General features: G+C 37.3%; 1 protein-coding gene across 1 annotated transcript; it reads right to left on the minus strand.

Annotated features, from left to right (window-relative positions):
* Positions 1 to 2463: 2463 nt before the first annotated feature.
* LOC139130120 (arylsulfatase J-like) lies at positions 2464 to 21971 on the minus strand. The gene is made up of 15 exons (XM_070695839.1): positions 21696 to 21971; positions 19000 to 19111; positions 17820 to 17871; positions 16933 to 17036; positions 16057 to 16163; positions 15104 to 15168; positions 14288 to 14389; positions 13117 to 13180; positions 11067 to 11164; positions 9885 to 10027; positions 9529 to 9590; positions 5703 to 5814; positions 5390 to 5433; positions 4703 to 4798; positions 2464 to 3610 (listed from the first exon to the last, which is right to left on the minus strand). The coding sequence occupies exons 1-15, from the start codon at positions 21889 to 21891 to the stop codon at positions 3435 to 3437; spliced, it is 1533 nt and encodes a 510-aa protein (XP_070551940.1). The 5' UTR covers positions 21892 to 21971; the 3' UTR covers positions 2464 to 3434.
* Positions 21972 to 22567: the final 596 nt, after the last annotated feature.

Below are 22567 nucleotides of genomic sequence, written 5' to 3' on the forward strand. Positions count from 1 at the left end.
TTATTTATAGCATAGATTAAAACTGAGAAAGTTGCCCAATTTCAGAAAAGTTACTTAAGTGACGAAATTTAAAATTATAAGGGATAAAGTTGGAGCTTTGCTTAAATTTGAGTGGATGGTGGATTTAAATGTCAAGCTGTTTTGATGTCAACAAGGTGAAGTTCATCCGAGCTCTCTTCAGCTGCACAAGCAATAGCGCTGTCTATAGGTTATTATGAAAAGGGCAGTCTACTGTTGGAGAAAGGGCAGATATTTCTGCCGCCAAAACTATAGCTTAGTACACAAGAATCAAAAGTAAAGGATAACTAGAGTACTGAACACGCTACCCAAATGTAATTTTAAATGACGTAGTTATTTGATACTGCAGGCAATCGACGAATCTAGAGAAAAAAGTTTCTCACATTCCTGGCTGCTGGGAGTGCGGGATCGACAGTGTGGGAAAAATCGATCCCACACTCTCAGAAACCGTCCCACACTCTGCAGTAAATATTACACGACCTCTGATTGGATGATAAGCAGTGTGTTTTGTTCCACGCGCAAAATATTATCCAATGGCACGACGAGTAACACACGGACTAGAACTACAATGTAAGCAGGTCAAAGTACAGCGGCAGACGACAGAGTTGTCACGATTTTTGATAATATTGTACGTGTCCAATATGAATTTAACGCATTTTGTGGTCATGTGAGAAAAAGAATCTCACACACCAAGGACCTGGGATCAGATTTCTCACACTCGTTGGGGATATTTTGTCTCACACTCGCCTGCGGCTCGTGTGAGACAAAATATCCCCAACTCGTGTGAAAAATCTGATCCCAGGTCCTTGGGGGTGTGAGATTCTATTATTCTCAAATTCCTGGCCACTGGGAGTGTTGGATCGACGGCGTGGAAAAAGTCGATCCCACACTCTCAGAAACAGCCCCACACTCTGCAGCATATAATACACGAGGTCTGATAGGATTATAGATAGCCTTTCGTTATACGCGCAAAATATTATACAATGGCACGATGAGTAACAAACGGACCGGAACTAAAAAGTAAGCAGGTCAGAGTACGGGGGCAGACGACAGCATTGTCATGATTTTGGATAACGTTGTATGTTGTTTGTGACCCCGGGATGGTGACAGACTCACAAAAAACCTGACGAATTTTCCAAATAACATTAAAAGGTTTCCAGTATGAATTTAACGAATTTTGTGGTCATGTGAGAAAAAGAATCTCACATACCAAGGAACTGGGTTCAGATTTCTCACACTCGTTGGCGGTATTTTGTCTCACACAGACACACATATTGCCAAGTTTCTCTCTACACTATTGTAGGACTGAGTGCTGAAGGTTTATACAATGTTTCATTAAATTTGTTGCAGTATTTCTAGAAATATCAACCTAATTACAAATATCAATCATAAATGCATATGAGCAATTAATTCACATAAAACTGACATATGTCATTATGTGCTATTAGAAATCTCTATGTCCAACATCTACACAAGGTTTCATCAAATTTGGCGCAGTTATACAAGAAACAGAGCTCTTATATCTAATTATGCAAAGAAGCATTAATTATGCATGCCACATCAAAAATGACGTGCATATGTACGCGATAGTGTATTATTATTGTTTTCATGGTTAATTTGTAATTTTGCAACATTAAGCTATAGGGCACCTAATATTTTTGAGAAATTTGAAAAATATTAAACTACAATTATCCCAAATTAGTTCCAATCGTGTTAACGCTTTGTTTTGCTGAAAGAGTAACATGTGATTCAAGTATGCTTTCATACAAAAAGCGTTATTTGCAAAATGCTTTCTTTCATTTAAATTTCAAATGTAACTCATAAAATTAGATAACGATGATAACAATATTTATGGTGATGATCAGTTTTACTAAGATCCTCAGTTTGTTTATGGTTACCATTGTCATTACGCTGGTCGGAGATATAGTTATTTTAAGAATGGCAACGATGATGAAGAAATCAGCGAAAACAGCTGCATTATGATTGAATTCATGTCTATCGCTAAAAGACATTCAATATTTTCAGAAAAAAGTAAAAAAATCCATGACCCTTACTAATGTTTCTGGTTAGTATCACACAGACACAAGAACTAAGGCACATAAATATACAGACATCACCTAGACAGAGACAGAGATAGAGATAATAAGAAATTATATATATATATATATATCTATCTATCTATATCTATCTATCTATCTATCTATCTATCTATCTATCTATCTATCTATCTATCTATCTATATATATATATATATATATATATATATATATATATATATATATATATATATGTTTTGCTGAAAGAGTAGCATGTTCGGAATATATATATATATATATATATATATATATATATATATATATATATAATATAATATATATATATATATATATATATATTCGAGCTTTAAAAGACAAATGATAATTATCATGATTTGCGACCAATCAAAGGCTTCGGTTTTTTATTTTTGTAATATTGTTCACCATTCGGATCAAAAGTTGTCTTGATGGACCTACTAATACGATTTCTTAACTTTAAAAGGTGTATTATGAAAAAGGCTACAAAAATAATCGCAATCATACCAATTCATGATCAGATAAAACAGCACAAAACAGACAGTAAAGACAATTGCAAACACAATAATGTCAAAGTCATGAAAGAAAGATACATGGACCTCTGGCCAAAGGACCAAGAAGTGATGTCAGGTGTTTCGAAAATGAAAAGCTTATCCTGCCCCACATGAGGCACCCGCCAAATATCAATATTAAAGTCAAATAGATAGTGGTCACCTAGTAAGGACCAATGTCACTGATGCCATCAGTGATCATTTGTCGAAGAGAGATATTGTATATACCTACCTGCTTGCGATATCTGCCAAAAGAGCATTTCAATGTAGAGACAAGTCTTTCTTTTGGTATAACCTTGATATAAAAAATAATTCAAATCGGGCGAAGTTTTAAATTCCATTACTGCCCTAGGCTTCTGTAAAAGGCTTCTTTCCTGTGAGCATGTATATGCAAATTCGGAGTGTTTATATACACAATTGGAACTAATGTTTTGACAATTGGATAGTGACGTATGTCGGTTTAATCTGCAAATGTGAGCTCAACCGCTGTTCTTTTGAAGCTTAACACTTCTTTTATGATTTTGTTTTGTAATATTGCAACATTCAGCTCTTTGGTATTTAGAAATTTCAAAAATATGAAAATCCGTTTATCCCGAATTTGTTTCAATCGTGTTTATACATTTTTACCACGGAATTTACACAGCCCAGCAACCTAACGTGCGAATGCTTTAGTGTTGTTGTTTTTTCAAAACTGCGTTAAGAAATATAATACACTTGAATGCTGTCTAATTACTGGTCAAATTGGCTAATACAAGTGTACTAACGAGTCGCAGTCAAAAGCAGGGAAATATTATCAACACCATCCATGTGACCAAACTCCTCCGAAGTTACTTGGGAGGGATTCCAGGACAAACTCATCCTTTTGAAAGCCAGGTATAACTTTCTTGGACCTTTCCTCAAGGCGCCTCATCAATAGATCCACTTTATCGGGCAACTTTTCCGCCAAATTAATACGTTCACTTGGGTCATCTACATATTTGGGGGGAAAGAAAATTGTCTAAATCATATTTCTTGTGAATAAATGTATTCAACTGAACGAAATTGATACGTTTTCAATGTGACAAGGTGTTGAGCTAGAGCATAATTTGTCATTATTAATTGTATGTCAATGCGTAATGCAACAATACAAAAATATAACAGTTTGGCGTACTATGGTTTTATAGGCACGAGGTTCTTACCTGCAAGGACACTTTTAGTGAACTTTTCAAAAAAGTCGAATGTTTGCTGTAGATTTTGTCTTACATCCTTAGAAGTAAAAATAACCATCGCAATGCTGTATATTTATAGACGTTATTATTTGTTTTGCCACGTCAGATTTGATTTTATTGTTTTTTTGTCTTTTAGGATTTTTTAAAGGTGACTACAATCAGTTACGACGTCAATTTGCTTAAATTACTAAGCATAGTTGCATACAAACAAGTTGACATTAGATTCTGCATATCTGGGAGGTCAAACTCTAGCAACAATTTTCGGCTAACTGCCCCTAAAGTCTGTGCCGGTCATACCTGTGTTTTTGAGTTAAGCACACTCGGATAAATAGATATATGATACCATAAATTAAAACAGAAAGTTAATTTGGGTGGTAGTCATATTCAACACAAGTATAAACTTTACCCGATGATGAACTAAACTGATTTTATAATTAACAAATACACAACGTTCCTCTTGTGGGTTTAACTAGAGCGGTGACTCCGCTTCCTGCTGGCTTCTATCAAAATTACAAAACATCTACTCCTATCTGAAATTGAGCTAACACCTCACGCGAAAGCATCTTTTTTGTCAGAAGCAATAGGTTATGCTAAAATGGATGTCAATATCACTGCCTAACAATATGTGGACACAATCTGCCTGACACATCATTATGCTATTACACAGAAAGTTCCGACTTCAAATGCAAATTTGAAGTCGGAATTTCTGTGTACCGGAATATTGATTCATCATGTAACTGTCTCGAGCGAATTTGGAATAACACTTTGATTCAAGGCATTAATTCAACCATCCTAACAAAAGGTTCCATTCGTTCCATAAAGTTCGTAGGCTGAGAATTAATTATTCAAATACCTTTTAAGTTGAATAAATAAACATCGCCTTTTTGCTGAAGGAAACACGATTCGCCACCCCATTTTCCCTCGGCTTCCGGTGGTGGAGTCCAACATGCTGAGAGAGAGAGAGAGAGAGAGAGAGAGAGAGAGAGAGAGAGAGAGAGAGAGAGAGAGAGAGAGAGAGAGAGAGAGAGAGAGAGAGAGAGAGAGAGAGAGAGAGAGAGAGAGAGAGAGAGAGAGAGAACAAACAGAAAGACAGACAGACGGAGCGACAGGGACGGACAGACGGATACAGATACATATAGAAAGCAGACAGGGTGACAGGTAATGGGTAGTCAGAGTCAAAGAGACCCTATTGGGAAGACCTGCTGACCGATAAACGATGTTTTTGAAATACCAATAAAATTGTTATGCTATAGTGCCAAATTTTTAACACGTATTCCGCGGTTGATATCTGTAATCTGGTCGATCATTAAATCTCCTGTGCTTTCGCGAATAAACTCCAAGAAAAAGAAAGATTATGGTTCACAAAATGGCTGTGCACAGTGACAGCAAGCGAAGTCCAATATTCACTCCTTTCGAGATTTTATATTTTTTTTTATAAAAGCCAGAGAAGTGAACAACCTCTTTCGTGTAAGCCTTAAGAAGTCTTGATTTATCTCGTGTCATAGTGAAAACAGAGTAAGAAATTTTGATTGGGTCTTACCATTGTGATGGTTCTTGCCAGTCATCAGTTTGTAGTCGCCAATTCTGAAAATCAATCAAAAGGTATGAAAGTGGTAAAGGTTTACAAAAGAGAAGAAGATTCTCAAAGGGCGATGGCAATGATTATCATTGCTATGGCCATGACTATCCCCTTTTTTCAACAGACCGAAAATATCATGGACTATGTTGGTACACGCAACCAGGTATTGGTGGTAAAGAAGTTGATTATATATATTCACCATTTGCAATATCAATAAGAGACTGTATCCGCAATATAGGGATTACATTATATATACCACTTGATATTATCTCACCTAATTGCCGCTACGTCCCAATCTGTCATGATGTTATACACCATTTCTTCTCTTGGCGACGCAGAGTTAGTCGAAAGTGCGTTCCACACATTAATGCCATCCATATCTTGATCTGAAAGGACAGAAAAGCAATACATTAGTCATATGTTTTGATACATGTTTATGCCACAATTCACACGATAAATTGAAACAGAGATTGAAATAACTTATCAAACAGGCGTCGTTTTCACTAAAAAAGACGGTAAGCACCGTTACAAGAGAATAGGACTAGACTATAATTCTGAACATTTTGCCAAAAACGTTACTTATCCTTGGGTATTCATCAAAAAGAAAGACACTATTTAGTATGCTGGAAATCCTGATCGACACCATGTTTATTGATTTTGTATGAGACTTTTTCCAACAGCGCACAGGGATTCATATAACTATACTATGCCCCCTTGCGTGATGAGATATAAATTGGTATTAGACAAACAGGTTTTAAACTTGCGTTCTCTGCCCCTGGTTGGGCACAGGGGCCAGCGAAAATGTCAGGCAGTATCGGGGATAGTGATGTTTTGCTTTCAGCGTGAGTTCTTTTTCGATATTTATTTCAGTTTAATAAGTTTGATTATTATATTCGCAATAAAGATTTATTCTACCGATTTCTTGGCCTTATCTTAGCACTGGTTTTGTAGTGAATAATCTTTGTCCTTCACTGTGTCCTATATTAACCATGTGATAATCTAACGCCTAGTGTTATTACTATATTGAGATTATTATTGGTCCCGGTGGACACCGTCCCGACAGACTTATAGGTTTAGTCAAGCCCGTGCGTGCATCCGTCCTTCCGACCGTCCGTTCACGCAGATATGTCAGATATCACTGAAGCGATTTCATTCAAACTTGGTTCCTGTATTTGATGTCGGCACTTCCGATCATGCAAGTTTCTCAGCAATACTGTGAGCGATTTCATTATAACTTGGCATGTAGATTACTACCTATGTCATACACATACGCATATATTTGTTTTGTGATTGGATCCAAAAATGGCCGCGTGACGGTCGTTTTGTTTCCTGGGGTGCCAGGATCCATCCACAGGGGCTCCGTGATCTGTTCATACAGAAATCGCAGAAATGCCTGAGCCAATACTTTTCAAAATTCATAAAAGAGTAAATTTGGTTTAGCATGCATAATTTGTGAAAATTTGCATAATTAGCGATTAGAGCTTTTTTTTGGATGCAACTGCGCCAACTTTGATGAAACTTTGTACAGATGTCGGTCAGACAGAGTGCTGATAGCACACAATGACGTTTGATATGTAGCAGTAGCATGTCAATTAAGTGGTTCTTCAAATTTCATGACTTATGTTGATCTCGCAGTGCTGTAGTATAATTCAGTAACACTTCATGGTATCGTTTATGCATTAACTAATTTGTATACTTATTAATATTTTTGTTTTTGAGATGAATGTCCAGAAGCACTGCATCATTTTTTTCTTTTTAAATGTGGTTCAGGTGATGAACTGTCGGTGTAATAAAAGAATGAAAAAAAATGTTTGGCAACATCCTAGCGCTTGATTACTACCGGGCTTATTTAATGACTTTTTTGTAATTAGGAGCTCAGATTAGCTTTATGTTTCACCACCATGGCGCTCATTCCCGGCCATAAAACCCCATCTGCATTGTAGCATGTTTATCACAGCCCCAATTAATGAACAGGACTCTATCCTCGCCGTTGGAGGACTTGTTATTAAATTACCTATGAACAAGTGGGGACTGTGTCATCTGCGATGACTTGTTTAATTTTTTTCAATGTCAAATTCGCCAAAGTAAGAAAGAGTATGTTACTTATCTGTGGGCGATATTTACATACAACTCCCTAATATTTTTCATCGTTCGGCAAAGGAAAATACGGGTGACGTAAAGACTTTGTCTCTTGGAGACATGGTCATTACATCACGAGTATTATCAGTGTTGGAAACTGGCCAAAATATTTGCCAGACATCAGGACTGGTAACTTTCAAAACTTGCCTGTCCTGCCAGAAAGTTGCCTGTCCTGAATTTTTGACAAATCCATTCATTCAAAAAACACAAAACCATTATGTACTTCAAACTGTAAACAACTTTATTTTCAACATGAGTATTAACTATGATCTTACAAACAAACTGATCTGAATTCCACTGTTTGAAATGAATTCTAGTCCGGACTTGAATACAAAATTTCTACAATAACAATGCTGATAACACTCTGATTAATTGATTAGTTAATTCAAACACACTTTGCCCATATCGCTCACACAGTTAAAAGGTTTCACGATAGCGGTTTTAACAACGGGAAACATTTTTTTTAATTTGTCTCCATTTTATGCCACTTTATCGTATAAAACCAAGATGCAATCTGTCATCGAATTGGTACTACGATCAACCAAACTGAAAAGATTGCTGAGCAATACAGAAAACATCATCTGGCAAAGAAAATCAAAAACTGAGAGAGCTGCCATATAAGTAATCAAAGTTGGCGGCATGAATTAAATAATTAAACCAATACTCTCCTCAGACCAAACCGATTTCAAAGGCCGTTTACAGCAAATATTGTTAACGAAACCATGAAACCTGGGAATGGCTAAACACAGAGAAACAAGATTTATTTCTCGAAGCAGCCCTTCACAACATGCTTTTCAAACACCGGAAAGCAGGCACCAATATCGACCCGAAATATATTACAAAGTCCACGAAAAATTGACACAAAACTAAAAGTTTGCATAACAGATTAATACAACATTTACTGTTAACATAACGAGCACTAGCAACGCTCATAATATGCCCTAAAACAAAACTCCTTATAAGCGTCCTGATACTCCGGTCGATGCTGGGTCATGTTAAATATAATATGACACCATACACCGGATCACTCACTATAGAGTCAGTCAATAGTGGCTAACTCTCTCAATAACGAATCTGGCTTCTCCTCCTGGAGGACGAAGATGACTTCATCACACAACCAAACCGGGGATGGGATACAAAACAAGAGAGCGACTGATGAAAGAACCCCATTTTTGGTTCCGAAACACCGTTAAGACGAATCACCCAATCAACAAACCGGTTTACCTGGGACCCAAATCACATGACTAGGGTCAAGGCACTATCGATTCACCAGTGTCTCGCCATGTATTCCACACAAAATAAATGCAATGATCCTTTCATTCACCATATCGTAATACTAAACAATCTTGGTAGAGCCGAAGTGTGGAGTTGCCCTCATTTTCCTTTATATCCTTTACATCTTTATATCTTTCCTTTAGGCCTATATCTTTATATTTATAGCACTGGCTGATATCGCGCAAATCTCGCTAGTGTGAGATTTACTAGTATGAGCGACTTCCTGTTTACCCGTGTTTACATGTCTCGCTTGCATTGCATTCTGGCGTCACACAGTTGCACAGTTTCAGTAGCATAAGCGCGTCGAAGTCCGACATATTGGTATACTACATTTCGTTTAAAACAACATCTAGAAGCAGCTGATCATGATCGATGAGATTACTGGGTATGCCGTATGGGCTACTACCGAGAGCCCGACACACGGACGTTGAAGTACAATTTTCCTCCCGTCCGACTGAAAAGTTACCAGTCTCGGACGGGAGGACGGGCGTAGTTTCCAACGCTGGTATTATATATATATATATATATATATATATATATATATATATATATATATATATATATATATATATATATATATATATATATATATATATATTTGCTGTATTTAATTAACGGTTTCCTGTTCATTTTTATAGTATTCCAAAGTTGTCTATTTATTAATATAAGTTCTAAAAACATCGAACCTTGTACTTCTCCACTTGCAATGCTTGCGATAGTTGGATACCAATCAACAACGTGAATCATCCTTATTGCAAAAGAAAAAAAACAAGATTGCGTTTACAAACACATGAATGAGCGAAGGCAGACTATCATCTTTACACGATGTTGCCTTTGACAGGTGTGGAGCGTCATTGGTGCACTAGACAGCAAAATGTTGACAGAGCAGGAATACATAATTATGATTTAAAGTGATATTTTGAGTTGCTTGATGGACACAGGTAGAAAGCAATAAATGCAGAGCTATTTGTCCTGGTAGGTCTTCGGAACCGCGAAAGTATCATACAGATTATTAAGATGAATACCCTCGATTTATACACACCCATTGTATGTATATCCAGTTTTCTTCAGCATATCGCCATGAATAAAGGCAACGGCTCGAGTGCCTCCTTCATATAACTGTTGTTTAACACCAAGGAGTGGCCAGTTACTTCCCTCGTGCTGAACATTTACCGGAGCGCCATTCTACGTCGGAAAAAATGAAGAGGTACACAAATGAAGGTGACCACAATAATTATAGGAGTTTCGTAATGAAAGTGTTAAATGCTGACAAAATTAGGGATGAAAACAATGGAAACAAAGCTATCGCAAAACAGAGGTAGAGGACGAAATAAAAACAGCCGGTTCACAATTTTGAAGAGACAACTGGATAACTTTATAGAGATGAAGCGTTTAATATCTCCCCGATCCTGATTCCTTTGGAGTTTACGCCTCTGTAACATCACCTTGTATGCTGGGGTCGTAACAAGCAACACAATGATAATGTCAAAGTGCATGCATGCATGAATCTCTGCATGTTTAACGGTCGCGGTGAGGCAATTGTTACAACGTAGTTAGATTACTGAACCGTTATTTAAAGGTAGAGGTTTTGGAGATTTTTCAGATGACATATTGTTCTTAGACAGATGAAAGTAATGTTCGCGGAAATTTGTGTCTCAAATTGAGATTGTGTGTTTTCACTCAATTCATGCCGCAGGAGCTGTGTTGGCAACCTCTCATTAAACCTGATCAGGAAACAAGTGATGGGGCGGCGAATGCATCTTTATACCAGTACTTCAACTGTAGAATTTACAGAAGTCGATTAATAGTCCTTATTTCACGAGCTGGAATCGCCCTGAGAATAACTTGATTATGTAGGCCAGAACGTTTGTAGTGTGTCATTGTACTAAACATATTCAAAGTTCGGTTTTATATTCCTACGCTGTACACGGTTGCGTGCACGCAGTTTACAAATGAGAACTTCTTCTGTTCCAGTCAGTAATGGTTTTCACAACACTGGCACTTATATATTCAAAAAGGATACAGTCAAATTTTGTTTTTGTTTTTATTTCGCCTTTAATGTTCCCTATTTAGTACAGAAGGACAGGATGAATAACAAAGTATGGATAAAAAATGCATATAAATCCCAGGCAAGTATTTGGCATCATTTGTTTGCATACATTCGCCTCTAAATTCACTGCATTGATGACAGTTCTATGGATTTTTAAATAAAAGCTTAACTTACGTCTGATGAAAATATAATCAAGGTATTTTCCCGCAATCCATTCTCCTGCAAAGCTCTTACGACTTTACCTATACCATCATCAAGAGCTGTTACCATAGCTGTCAATGAAAGAGATGGTGAGATGTTCCCAATTTGAAACACATGAGGCATGTCTAAGTTATGGTTGTAAATCGGGAAAAAAGATCAGACCTCTAGCTTTATTGGCCAGCCAAAAAATACATGTGAGCATAATAATGAGGTACAAGATTTGACATCTTAAGGTCTAATATCCTATCAGAAGTGGAGGGTATAGAACTTGTGGTTACTGAGTTATGCATATATATGTATAATCAATGTCAAAGGTCATAAGGTCACTTGACATTTATGGAAAAAAATTGTACTGCTAATTAATCCCTATATGCCAAAAATCAGACCTCTAGCTCTATTTGCTTTCCCAGAATTAGATGTGTGCATAATTAATGGATAAAGCGTGTGTTGTCATAAGGTCTCCCACCCTACTAAATATAAAGAACATAGCACTTGTGGTTACGTATTTATCAACATAAACGTATATTTCAGGTCAACATCGAGGTCACATGACCTTTGGTCAAAAAAATTATATCCTATAGTTATCCCTATATACCAAAAATCAGACATCCAGCTCTATGGGCTTGCTCAGAATTAGATATACGCATAACTAAGAGGTACAGTATGAAGCATCATAAGGTCTCCCATCATACCATATATGAAGGGTGTACCACTTGTGGTTACTGAGTTATGGACAAATATGTATATTTGAGGTCAAAGGTCACCGAGGTCACGTGACATTTTGTAAAAAACATTGTATTGCTAAGTTATCCCTATATACCAAAAATCAGACCTCTAGCTCTATTGACTCGCTCAAAATTAGATATGTGCATAATTAATGAGGTACGATATGTGGCGTCATAAGCTTTCCCATCATACCATATATGAAGGGTGTACCACTTGTGGTTACTGAGTTATGGGCAAAATATGTATATTTGAGGTCAAAGGTCACCGAGGTCACGTGACATTTTGAAAAAAAAATAGTATTGCTAACTTATCCCTATATACCAAAAATCAGACCTCTAGCTCTATTGGCTCGCTCGAAATTAGATATGCGCATAATTAATGAGGTACAATATGTGTCGTCATAAGCTGTCCCATCATACCATATATGAAGGGTGTAGCACTTGTGGTTACTGAGTTATGGACAAATATATATATATTTGAGGTCAAAGGTCACCAAGGTCACATGACATTTTGTCAAAATATCTGAGATATCTGCGTGGGATGGACTTACGGATGGACTCACGGATGGAAATGACCCAATCTATAAGCCCCCTGGACTTAATCCTTAGGGACTAAAAACTGTGTCACTGCATCCTTTTTGCAATATGAATACGATGAGAAACTAAATTTTTATTTTTCTTGGCCTTATACATGGGAGTCTATGGAGACTGCCTTATACATGGGAGTCTATGGAGGTGAAAAATAAAAAGTCCTCTAACACGGCCAAATTTGATCGCATTGTGAAACAAATCGACGTGCATCTGTATTGGGTAAGGTACTATCCTTGTGCTAAGTTTGAAAGAAATTACCTGGGCATATCTGAGATATCTGCGTGAACGGACGGACGGACGCACGCACGTACGGACGCACGCACGCACGCACGGACATGACCAAACCTAAAAGTCCCCCGGACAGTGTCCGTGGGGACTAAAAATATGTTTGCTGACACAATTTCCACGAATTTTATTTACCTCCTTACTGTATACTAGTGTCGTTATTCATGTAACGGATTGATAAAAGTCGTATTCACACACAAACAGAAAATCTGTAGGATAGTCTAAGAATTAATCAGCGTTGAACTTTGGACTCTTTTATTATCATAAAACGTGTGTTTTTACAAGTTTGCTTTACAGTTTGCTCATGAGTCTATCATGAACTCGACGAGACATGGTTGACACGGTGGCTGTCATAGTCTCCTTAAGGAACTAAGCACTGTTTTCAAGAAATTATGGTATCGATATACATAATATTTACCTACCCATAATTGTCCTTCGTCCTTCATTTTTCACTGATGGATACATGTCGTAATATTTTTGTGGGACCTGTCATATATCATGAAAAACTTAAAGCGTCAACTACGACTACACCTGGATCTAACAAGCGGTGTGGCGAGCACTGTGGTGTTTCTGGGTTAAGGTCTTCGATCGAGACCGCAGGAAATCTTGCAGATGTCGACGGCTTTACCGTAGATTTGCCATTACCGCTTCCATATTGTGGTCACTGCTTTTGCCCCGTCCGTGCCGAGATATTAGTTTTAGTTAGATAATCTAATTCTGGGTCCAATTGTTCAAAATAAAATGCAGTTCTGCCAATCGTAATAATTATTTATTTTCCGCCATAGATATACAGTCCACTTCAATATTAATTGTTGATCAGGAGCAAACGACAATAATTACAAACAGAAAGTTGTACGGGATAATAACTAATTTGCATAATTAAATGTGAAATAATTTCTGAATCATGGTTTTCTATATAACGTTATTGAATGGCACGTCACCTATTTTCAAAATGCATTGCAGTTTGCAAAATGCTTAAAATATTTTGCTTATAGCAAGCAATTAGTAAATTATTTAAAAACAGTGATAATTAGCCCAATCACAAGCTAAATTACTTAGAAAAGTTTCAGTTCTTTTGAGAAAATGCAATAAAATTAAAGGGACAATATTAACTCTGTGTACTTCAGGGGCCTTGGATAATTAAAACACGAGCACAGAAAACGCAACTTCTGTGTTTAGAGGGAGAGGGAGTTTGACTGTGTTTCGATTATTGTGCGCAAAAAAAGATCGCACTCAATGTTTTCATATCACAACATCTCGCTATACGTTCTTATGTTAGGCCAGTGCAGCACCCGTACTCCGGAGCTACACCAGCATTTTTGACATACATATGATTCAGTGCACGTGTAAAATAAGGTAACAATCATAGCGACGAAATTACCGATTGTCGGTATGCTGGTTTAGAATGAAGCTTAGTTGGTTGGTTTGTTGCTTGGTTGGCTATTCCAAACTTCCATGTGAGAGGGGGGGGAGGGGAGGTTGTTGAGGCCGAACCAATTAGTTGCGTTTACCGTGCGCATGTTTTAGTTATCCACAGTCCCTTAAAGGAACATATAAATATTAACACAAGATGGCGCAATTATTGTCACTCACCTCATTTGGAGAGTGCACACTTTGGTAAGCAAGGTACATGAAAAATGGCTTCGCTTTGTCATGGGATTCAATGAAATCCACAGCCTTATCACTGTACAGGTACTGTAAAGTGAAAAGAGTCCATATAAATTGATAGAAGATGAAGAAATAAAGGTGGATTTGAAAGAATGTTTGTATCATCGTGGCTACCTTGTTGTTTTCATATGGCTCCACTGACAGTAAAGACCTTGAGTGATGATTACGAAAGACGGTTTTGTTGTCTCCAGGCCTTGTAATATGATCATGACAAGATTACAATTGATTTTTGACCAACTTTCATTTACCATGATTAGTATCAGCGATTCATTCAAAAATAGTTTTCAGCACATTGCCTTTCTCATTGCCGTTTTAAATTCATAGTTCATTGAGATAGAACAGAGCTTTTGGGTTTTTTTTCAATGTTCGAACTACTGCATGGCCATCCATAAAGACTACTTCAATGGAAAAGAGAGCAATCTGTTACACTTTGTTAGCCAACAAAAGGGTATTGAAAATATACTTTCAATGGAAACGCAACATTTGCAATACCTGTAAAACCTTGGTTTCTATGGCCATTTTGTCTTTTATTAGATTATTATGAAAAGGCATTTTGTGTTTGAGTTTATTTACAAAACAAGAACAGAGAATATCATAAGGATGGTCATCTTCAATAATACAAATTATCTTCAAAGATCATCTTCAACCATGCTAATCAGAAACACTTAGGGTAATTTAAGGTACGTGCGCTGCGATCCTTATTAAAAACCACTGTGCATGATGAAAGTTTCGAATACTCACCGATGAATACGTTCCGTTTTGACTCCAGTCTGGATCTAAGTTGTCGTGAAGGTCCAAGGCACCAACTAGTTTGCAAAGATAAACATTCAGAAAATGAACATATACTATTATAGCAAAAATATTGGACCATGTGCCCATGGTCACGTTAGATGACCATTTGCCCGACGAATAGAGGGCAAATGCTTTCCTGCCTGGAGGGTACTTAGTCCGTTGTTTGTGCTGTTTTATTACACGCGACTAGTACATAGATTTTACTCAAAACCGAAGGACAAGTATTGAAGTATCACTGCTCGCTGATTTTGTCCATGACTATGGCGCCCCTAATGAAAAGCACAAAAAATGCAGTATTTCCTACATATGCACATTGTGATCATAAAAAAACAAGCATGATGCCATTAACTTGAATGCACAACACACGATGGCCAAAATTATGCTGTTGTAATCTTTATTTTCTATGGCACATGATTAATTTTTGAAAATAGCGGGAAATCTAAAATTATATGAAAACGGTAAAATTTACATGCTATTTTCAACACTCATGACTGAGGATATTTTGAGATCGGTTTATGACACATTCCCAGCTATTGTGGCTTTAAACATCCCATGCATGTCATTCTCGACACTACCTAATACATGATAAAAGGACCGATAAAGCAGGTTTTCACTTTCCGAAGGTGATCTATACATATATCATCAGTATATTTAAGGTTATGGCAGCATTTGTCGCACCTTGTGGCTACTGCTTGTTTGTATGTAAAACATGCCCTATTTGGTCGGCGCAACGTTTATTTCCTACATGTTATGTGCTCTTGGCCACAAAGGATTGCATTTGTCGTTCTTGCCGTCAGAGCAAAAGAAACGAAAGCAAAAAGAGCACATCGATAAGTAAAAACACCTCGGCTCTCAGCTTGTAAGTGTATAAAATCGTAAACAAAAGCTAAGTGAGTACTTACTTGCAGAGTGATTGTAGTGATCCTCACTAGCTACATAGTAGCCATAAAAACTATCGAATCCACGGCGAGTAGGGGTGTATTCTACGTTGCAAAATCCTAAATGCCACCTGTGGATGATACAAATCATTGTACAGTAAAGGTAGCCGGCGATCCGATCCCGAAAGACCTTTTTATCTTCAAATTTTCCTGTGAGAGTCCTTTAAACATTACCATACCACATAAATACCCCATTCGGGAGTTACCTTACTAAATATGGTACACGAGTATCAAATTCCCTGTTTTACTTGCAGATATAGTTATTTAAAAAAAAATCCGGCCAAAATCTTTGTTTTAAGTTTCTCTTATCATAAAGGTAACATGAAAACTTTACAAACTAAAAGAGCCTAAATATAGGCCTTTGACCATTTAAGTATCGCACATAATTGAGAGTCCCAATATTTATTCCGTAGGCTAAATCTATACAAAAATGTAAAGACAGGCATTGTTAGGCACCCAAAAAGTCGCTCCACGGCTACGTCTATGATCTTTCAAGAGCTGAACGTATACCACTACGCGTTAGGCGGGCTGAATCCAAAGCCTTGCCTGCTTGAAACACTATTGCGGGCGCGAAGGGAACGAGGGACTTTACATACATCAGCAAATACACAAAAATCTAGACGACAACATACGTAGGTAGGTAGGTAGGTAGTAGGTAGGTAGGTAGGTAGGTAGGTAGGTAGGTACGTACGTACATACATACATACATACATACATACATACATACATACATACATACATACATACATACATACATACATACATACATACATACATACATACATACATACATACATACATACACAAACAAATTAATGGATGTTCCATTTGTTAACTCACTTTCCAACCATGTAGGTTGAATAGCCCATCTGTTTAAGTGTTTGTGGCAATATTTTGCTGCTTAATGGAAGTCCACCTGGCGTTGTATTCGACGGTCCTCGAACCTGAAAGAAACTCGTGTAAATAAGATATGTGCTATTCTTTTGAATAGATGTTCATTACAGTGTCATTGTACATCTTATTTTACGAAACATAATATTGATAAAATAATTCACGAAAATAACATAAAATAGAATATTTTTTGTTATATTTTCTTTGGAATTGCAAGTTTGAGTGACGTTGACAAGTGTTAACAAGTGTTGACAAGTTAACAAGAGATAACAAGAGTTTACAAGTGTTGTTAAAAATACCTGTTCACGTTGTCGGTTTTTTACCCTAAATCTATCTCTTTGAAATGGTAGATACTTGATCAGCTTTTTAGATCGTATTGACAGCGATTTTTTGCTAAGAAAGTATTTGATACCCACGTGTACACAGTAGTTGCTTAATGTATATCTTATATAATGAAATATTTCTTGTAAATCCTATTATATTATATTTAGGATTTACGATTCAAGCACCTTTGTGATGGAATAATGAATCCCTGATGAAAGAGATTGCACGGTCCTTGAATTTTTCGCAATGGAGAAAAGAACAAAAGCATTGATGATGATTGTTGTGTACATTGCAATATAAAGATTTTCTGTCATGTCTGTGCGATCATGTACGAATCTGACAAAGTAGAGAGTTGACACTTTAATACGGTTACCTTCTCTTCCTTATAATTGGCAATACTGTTTGTTTATATGCAAAACATAATCTCAGAAATACTAGTCAGCAGAAAAGAATAAATCTTCTTTTTTCATTTCAAATTTCTTATTGTTGTAATACACATACACTCGTCTTACCTGAAAACCCAGTCGATAGGGGTAATATCCAGTCATCAACGCTGCCCTAGTTCTGAAACGATGTTTTATAAATTTTTAAAATAACGTTGTTCTTTACGAAAGAAAAATATCAAGAGATCACCATTGGTGATGTTGATGATAATGTTTGATACAGGTGATGGAAATATACAGTGCTTCCTTTATATTTGATATCAACTCCTTCCCTGCCTGTTGAAGTGATGCAACAAATCTTTTGAAAATGGCGATTTTGTCCCCGCTAGTTGTACACCGACTGACGGACTATGAAAGTCAAAACTAGATAAATGCTTAGATTACTGCTAAAACTGAAAGAAACACTTTGTACGATGAGGGAATTGGTGGCTGCTCAAATTTAACAACATACTGCTTTTCCAGATGCGTATCTTGATAAGTAGGCCTAAATGCAATGATTGTCGAAAAAAAATTCATTGCGCTAAAACCATATTTGGTATAATTGGACGGTGGATAATAAAAACATGCGCACTGTAAATGCAGCTCATTGCATATGGCCTCAACCCCCTCCCCCTCGTATAAACGAAAGTTTGGAAGTGTGAAAATCCAACCAGTTTCATTCTGTATCGGCATACCTACAATCGGCAATTACATCATATGAAATCACGCATACGCTCCCACCACCCCCGGCATACCCCCTCTAAAATCAATCTTTGTTCAGCTAGCGCCATCTCGACAATGACGCAACCGATAGAATGAAATTAATTGGAACAGTGTATCCAAAATGATTGTTACGTTATTTTACACGTGCACTAAACCACACGCATGTCGAGTGAATGGTGTAGTGCCGGGGACGAACTGGCCTGATACACGCCAAACAATATAGATCGATATTTTGCGATACATAAAAATCGTGTAGCGAGACGTTGCGATATGAAAACATGTGGTGTGATATTTGTGCACGTTAATTGAAATATAGCCAAAAAACCCGTCCCCTCTAAATGTGAAAGTTGCCTTTGCCGTGAGCCTGTTTCAGTTATCCACGGCCCCAAAGTTTACCCAGAGAAAGTAAATAAAATTTAGAAGTCCGAATCCTGAATGATAAGCGGAGTACTTTGACTTCCAGTTGATTATATAGAAGCTTCTAGTTCGCAAAGTATCATCAGAGTTAGATTTTTTCGTATTTTGGAAAGTACTCGGCAGTACTTACGGACCACAAGTCTGTGCCACGTATGATTGATTTAGAATGACGCCCTCTTTGGCAAGTTTATCGATATTTGGAGTGATGATGTAAGGATTGTTATAGCCAACGTCAGCCCAACCTAAGATGAAACAAAAAAGATATAATGAGTAACGCCTTTTGACCGTTTGAACTCAGCAACCATCATGGCTCTCCAAGTTTTTGAAGTTTATATCAGTTATTCAGTCATCATTTATGTAAAAAAATACTAAAGTCTAACACAGCATGAAAACCCTATAATACTTACACGATTGGCATGGATTATTGCCTGTATTTTAGCTGATATAGTTCACATACAGATGGATACAGTCGAGAATCCATCTCTTGTATTCAGCAAGCCTATATTCATGTGAACTAATGTGAATTTACGTGACACTGTATTATCCTATACTAAAAGCAACACATTAGTGTGAATTTATCTGAACTATTGCATTTTGATGCAGCGATCACAAATCTTATTCTCGACCAGCTTAGGGGTTCAGCCTTATCACGATATACCAATTAATCAGACTGGACAACTAACGATGCAGTCATACATACACTTGACAGATTCGCTATAAAGTTACATTACAGGTAAAATCTTGCCAATATGGATGACGTCACGAAATATCAATCACAAAGGTAATGCATCAACTAAATATACAAACTTTAAATATAAATACGAACGAGCTTTAGCTTATCTCGGTTCTAGGATGTGTGAACATTTTTGTCTTGAATTGACATACTCGGGTGGAAAAACACATATCCGCTCAGGGATGCAGAAAGCATTTTCACCACACAAGTTAAATATTAATAGATGACGCCTAAGGCCTCAAACCTATGGCTAAACCAATGGGCTTCCAACCATTTGTGCACCCCTGTTCTCTGCTGATGTATTGGTTTCGTAAGTAGCTTCTCGAATCAAAGTGTTTCAACCAACAGTTGACAATCGGCGTGGCTTCGATTATACAAAGAAAATTAGTCAAGGGTGAGAGGTATTCGTCCCTCAAATTATCTCGAAAGCCTTTACATATCTGATAGGACGAAACTACCACGTACGCAAATAAGGCGATCTAACACAGTTCAGTTAAAGGCATACAGTCACCTGTAATCTAAATAATGCCCATATATGGTCAAAGGGGCGTTCCTTGGTATTCATAATGCCAATGTGAGGGCGCTGTTTTTAAAGAGTGGCCACCAGCTTAAAATATGTTATTAGTTAGATTTGCTATTTCCCTGGTGACTGTTGCAAAATTAGAACAGGTGACAGTATACCTTTAACCATTAATGATAGGTTGGGAAGTATTGTAAAACTTGAACGCCAGGTGTTGCTGGATTTGCGAACCTTGATTTTGAATACAGAGAAAGTCCGAATGGAGGTTTGATTGTCATTTCGAGCTGGATATCTATTGTTTTCTCGTTGGTCTCGCTTGGCCGTTCGCTTTCGTGTCATTTTGATATCGAGAAAAAGATAGATAGGGCGTTTGTACCTAATATATGAGAGTCATACTACGGTCAAGTACAGATACGTGACATAGTTTTGGATAACTGATCAAACGAATGAAATATAGTAAAAAGTATTTTGTATAAATATTTTCTATTACACTGCGTCGTTTGATCATAGCTCGGACGTAACAGCTACTACTTTGGTCGTTCAGATCTGTTTTTTAGGACCAACTTGGATTCTGATTAAAACACATCTTGAGGTTCACGCTGTAGCTTGCACAACCATGCGGTTGAAAGCAGTTTTCGGTTCACGAGCGGCGGTCTTTGCTCTTCAAACTTTTCAAAACGAAATGGACGAAAGCATGGCAGATCTGTAACTGAGGGTTAATGTATTTTCGATGACGACAACCTTGATTTATGTATCTTTGTTATTGAAACAAAATCAAAAGGTTAAATGTTTGTGGAGCTGTCTCCCCGTTTTGCATGGTATGGGAGATTTCGAATAACGGGCGCCGCCATCTTGCTCCTTTAGTATCCCGCCTGTCCCAGTAATCACGGAGTAAATAGGTCTGCAAATAGCATGCTTACTTAATTGAACTCTGACTGCACAGCAAATATTCAGCCCATGATAAAGGTAGCAGCAACGCTTGCCACAAAGATGTGCTCCAAATCTACATTTAAATCAATATGACCTTTTCACATTTTTTCAACATCGATTGACATGTATTGTCTCTTAAGCTTAGCTGAAAAATAAATAAATGGACGTCAGTGCAATAAAGTTTTTGACCATAGAAACAAATGAGACCGCAGTGGGATATGACTCTACGGAAGAAGACACCACTATTTGAGTATTATAAATGCATGTTGAAATACATTAACCCCATGCCAATTTCAAAGCAGGCAATTGCAACAGGTGTCAAGTTACATCACCGACGGTACGACTGTACGCGGAAAGCATTGGTGGTGATTTCACTTGCAACTACATATTTTGGCAGTTACGATAAAGTATGCCTGTGGTCCAGTGGATTACACAAAATCGACATTGTTTAACGAGGTTATCTGAACTTTTTGGTAGTTACACAGCCTTTCGGTCTGGATATCGTCCATTGACGCAGAACAAATTTATAATTTGCCACTCGGTAACTTGACAATTCAAAGTGCTCGTAGTCGTAAACCAAGAAATGAAACAGCTGATGATGGTAGTTTTAAGATGAAATGTTGCACAGAAGACACCAACTTACCCAGGTCATCAGCGAGGATAAATACGATGTTGGGCTTTTCCACGTGGTTGGTCTCGTTACGAACATCAGCGAGAATGAATACGATGTTGGGCTGTTCCAGGCGGCTGGTCTTCTTATGAATCGTTGGGAAAAAGTGCCACAGGATACATCCAAAAGTAAACAAGCATAAGATGACAAAATGCCTAAGAAGATACATCGTGATATTGTGATTCACCGCGTGCAGCTTCTCTTTTCAACTGGGTCAGGAAAAGAATGAAGCCAGATATCCTATATGAGCGACGTGTTTTTGTCGGAAAGTTAGGTTGTATTGTTTGTATCGCTTAACCATTGACCTGAGGCAAGCAACAGATTGTAGGGTCATGCATTGTACACGTACTGCTGACAAATGCTGAACAACTATATCAAATCCCGGCATTCTTCACATACCACACGGAATGTTTGTTCACTGTGCCAGTAGCTTAAATTACAAACGGATGATGGTAAAAACTATGAGAAAATGAGCTGTAAGCTCATTTTCTTTGTAAGCTGCTTTATTAAACTGACGTTAATATGTAACAGCCAGGCTAGGCCTAAAGAAGACTTAAAGACTCAGACCTTTCCTTGTCGTAGCTTTCAACGATTATCTCGCCAAATTAAGAATTAGAATCAGGCGTCATCGCGCAAACTTCGGTATTAAAAATACCTTTATTACCGATATTAAAAAAATCAAAATGGTAGCCATACCTCTGTTAATTCTTTGGAAGAAACCCAATTGTAAATTTTCGAACAACTCAGACGAAGAAAATATTTTTTTACACAAAGAGCATTAAAATGAGCCCCTACAAGTGGTAAAAATTGAGAAAATAATCAATTTTGAGCATCCTTCCCGATGA

Source organism: Ptychodera flava, chromosome 3, assembly GCF_041260155.1.
Source record: "Ptychodera flava strain L36383 chromosome 3, AS_Pfla_20210202, whole genome shotgun sequence".
NCBI lineage: Eukaryota > Metazoa > Hemichordata > Enteropneusta > Ptychoderidae > Ptychodera > Ptychodera flava.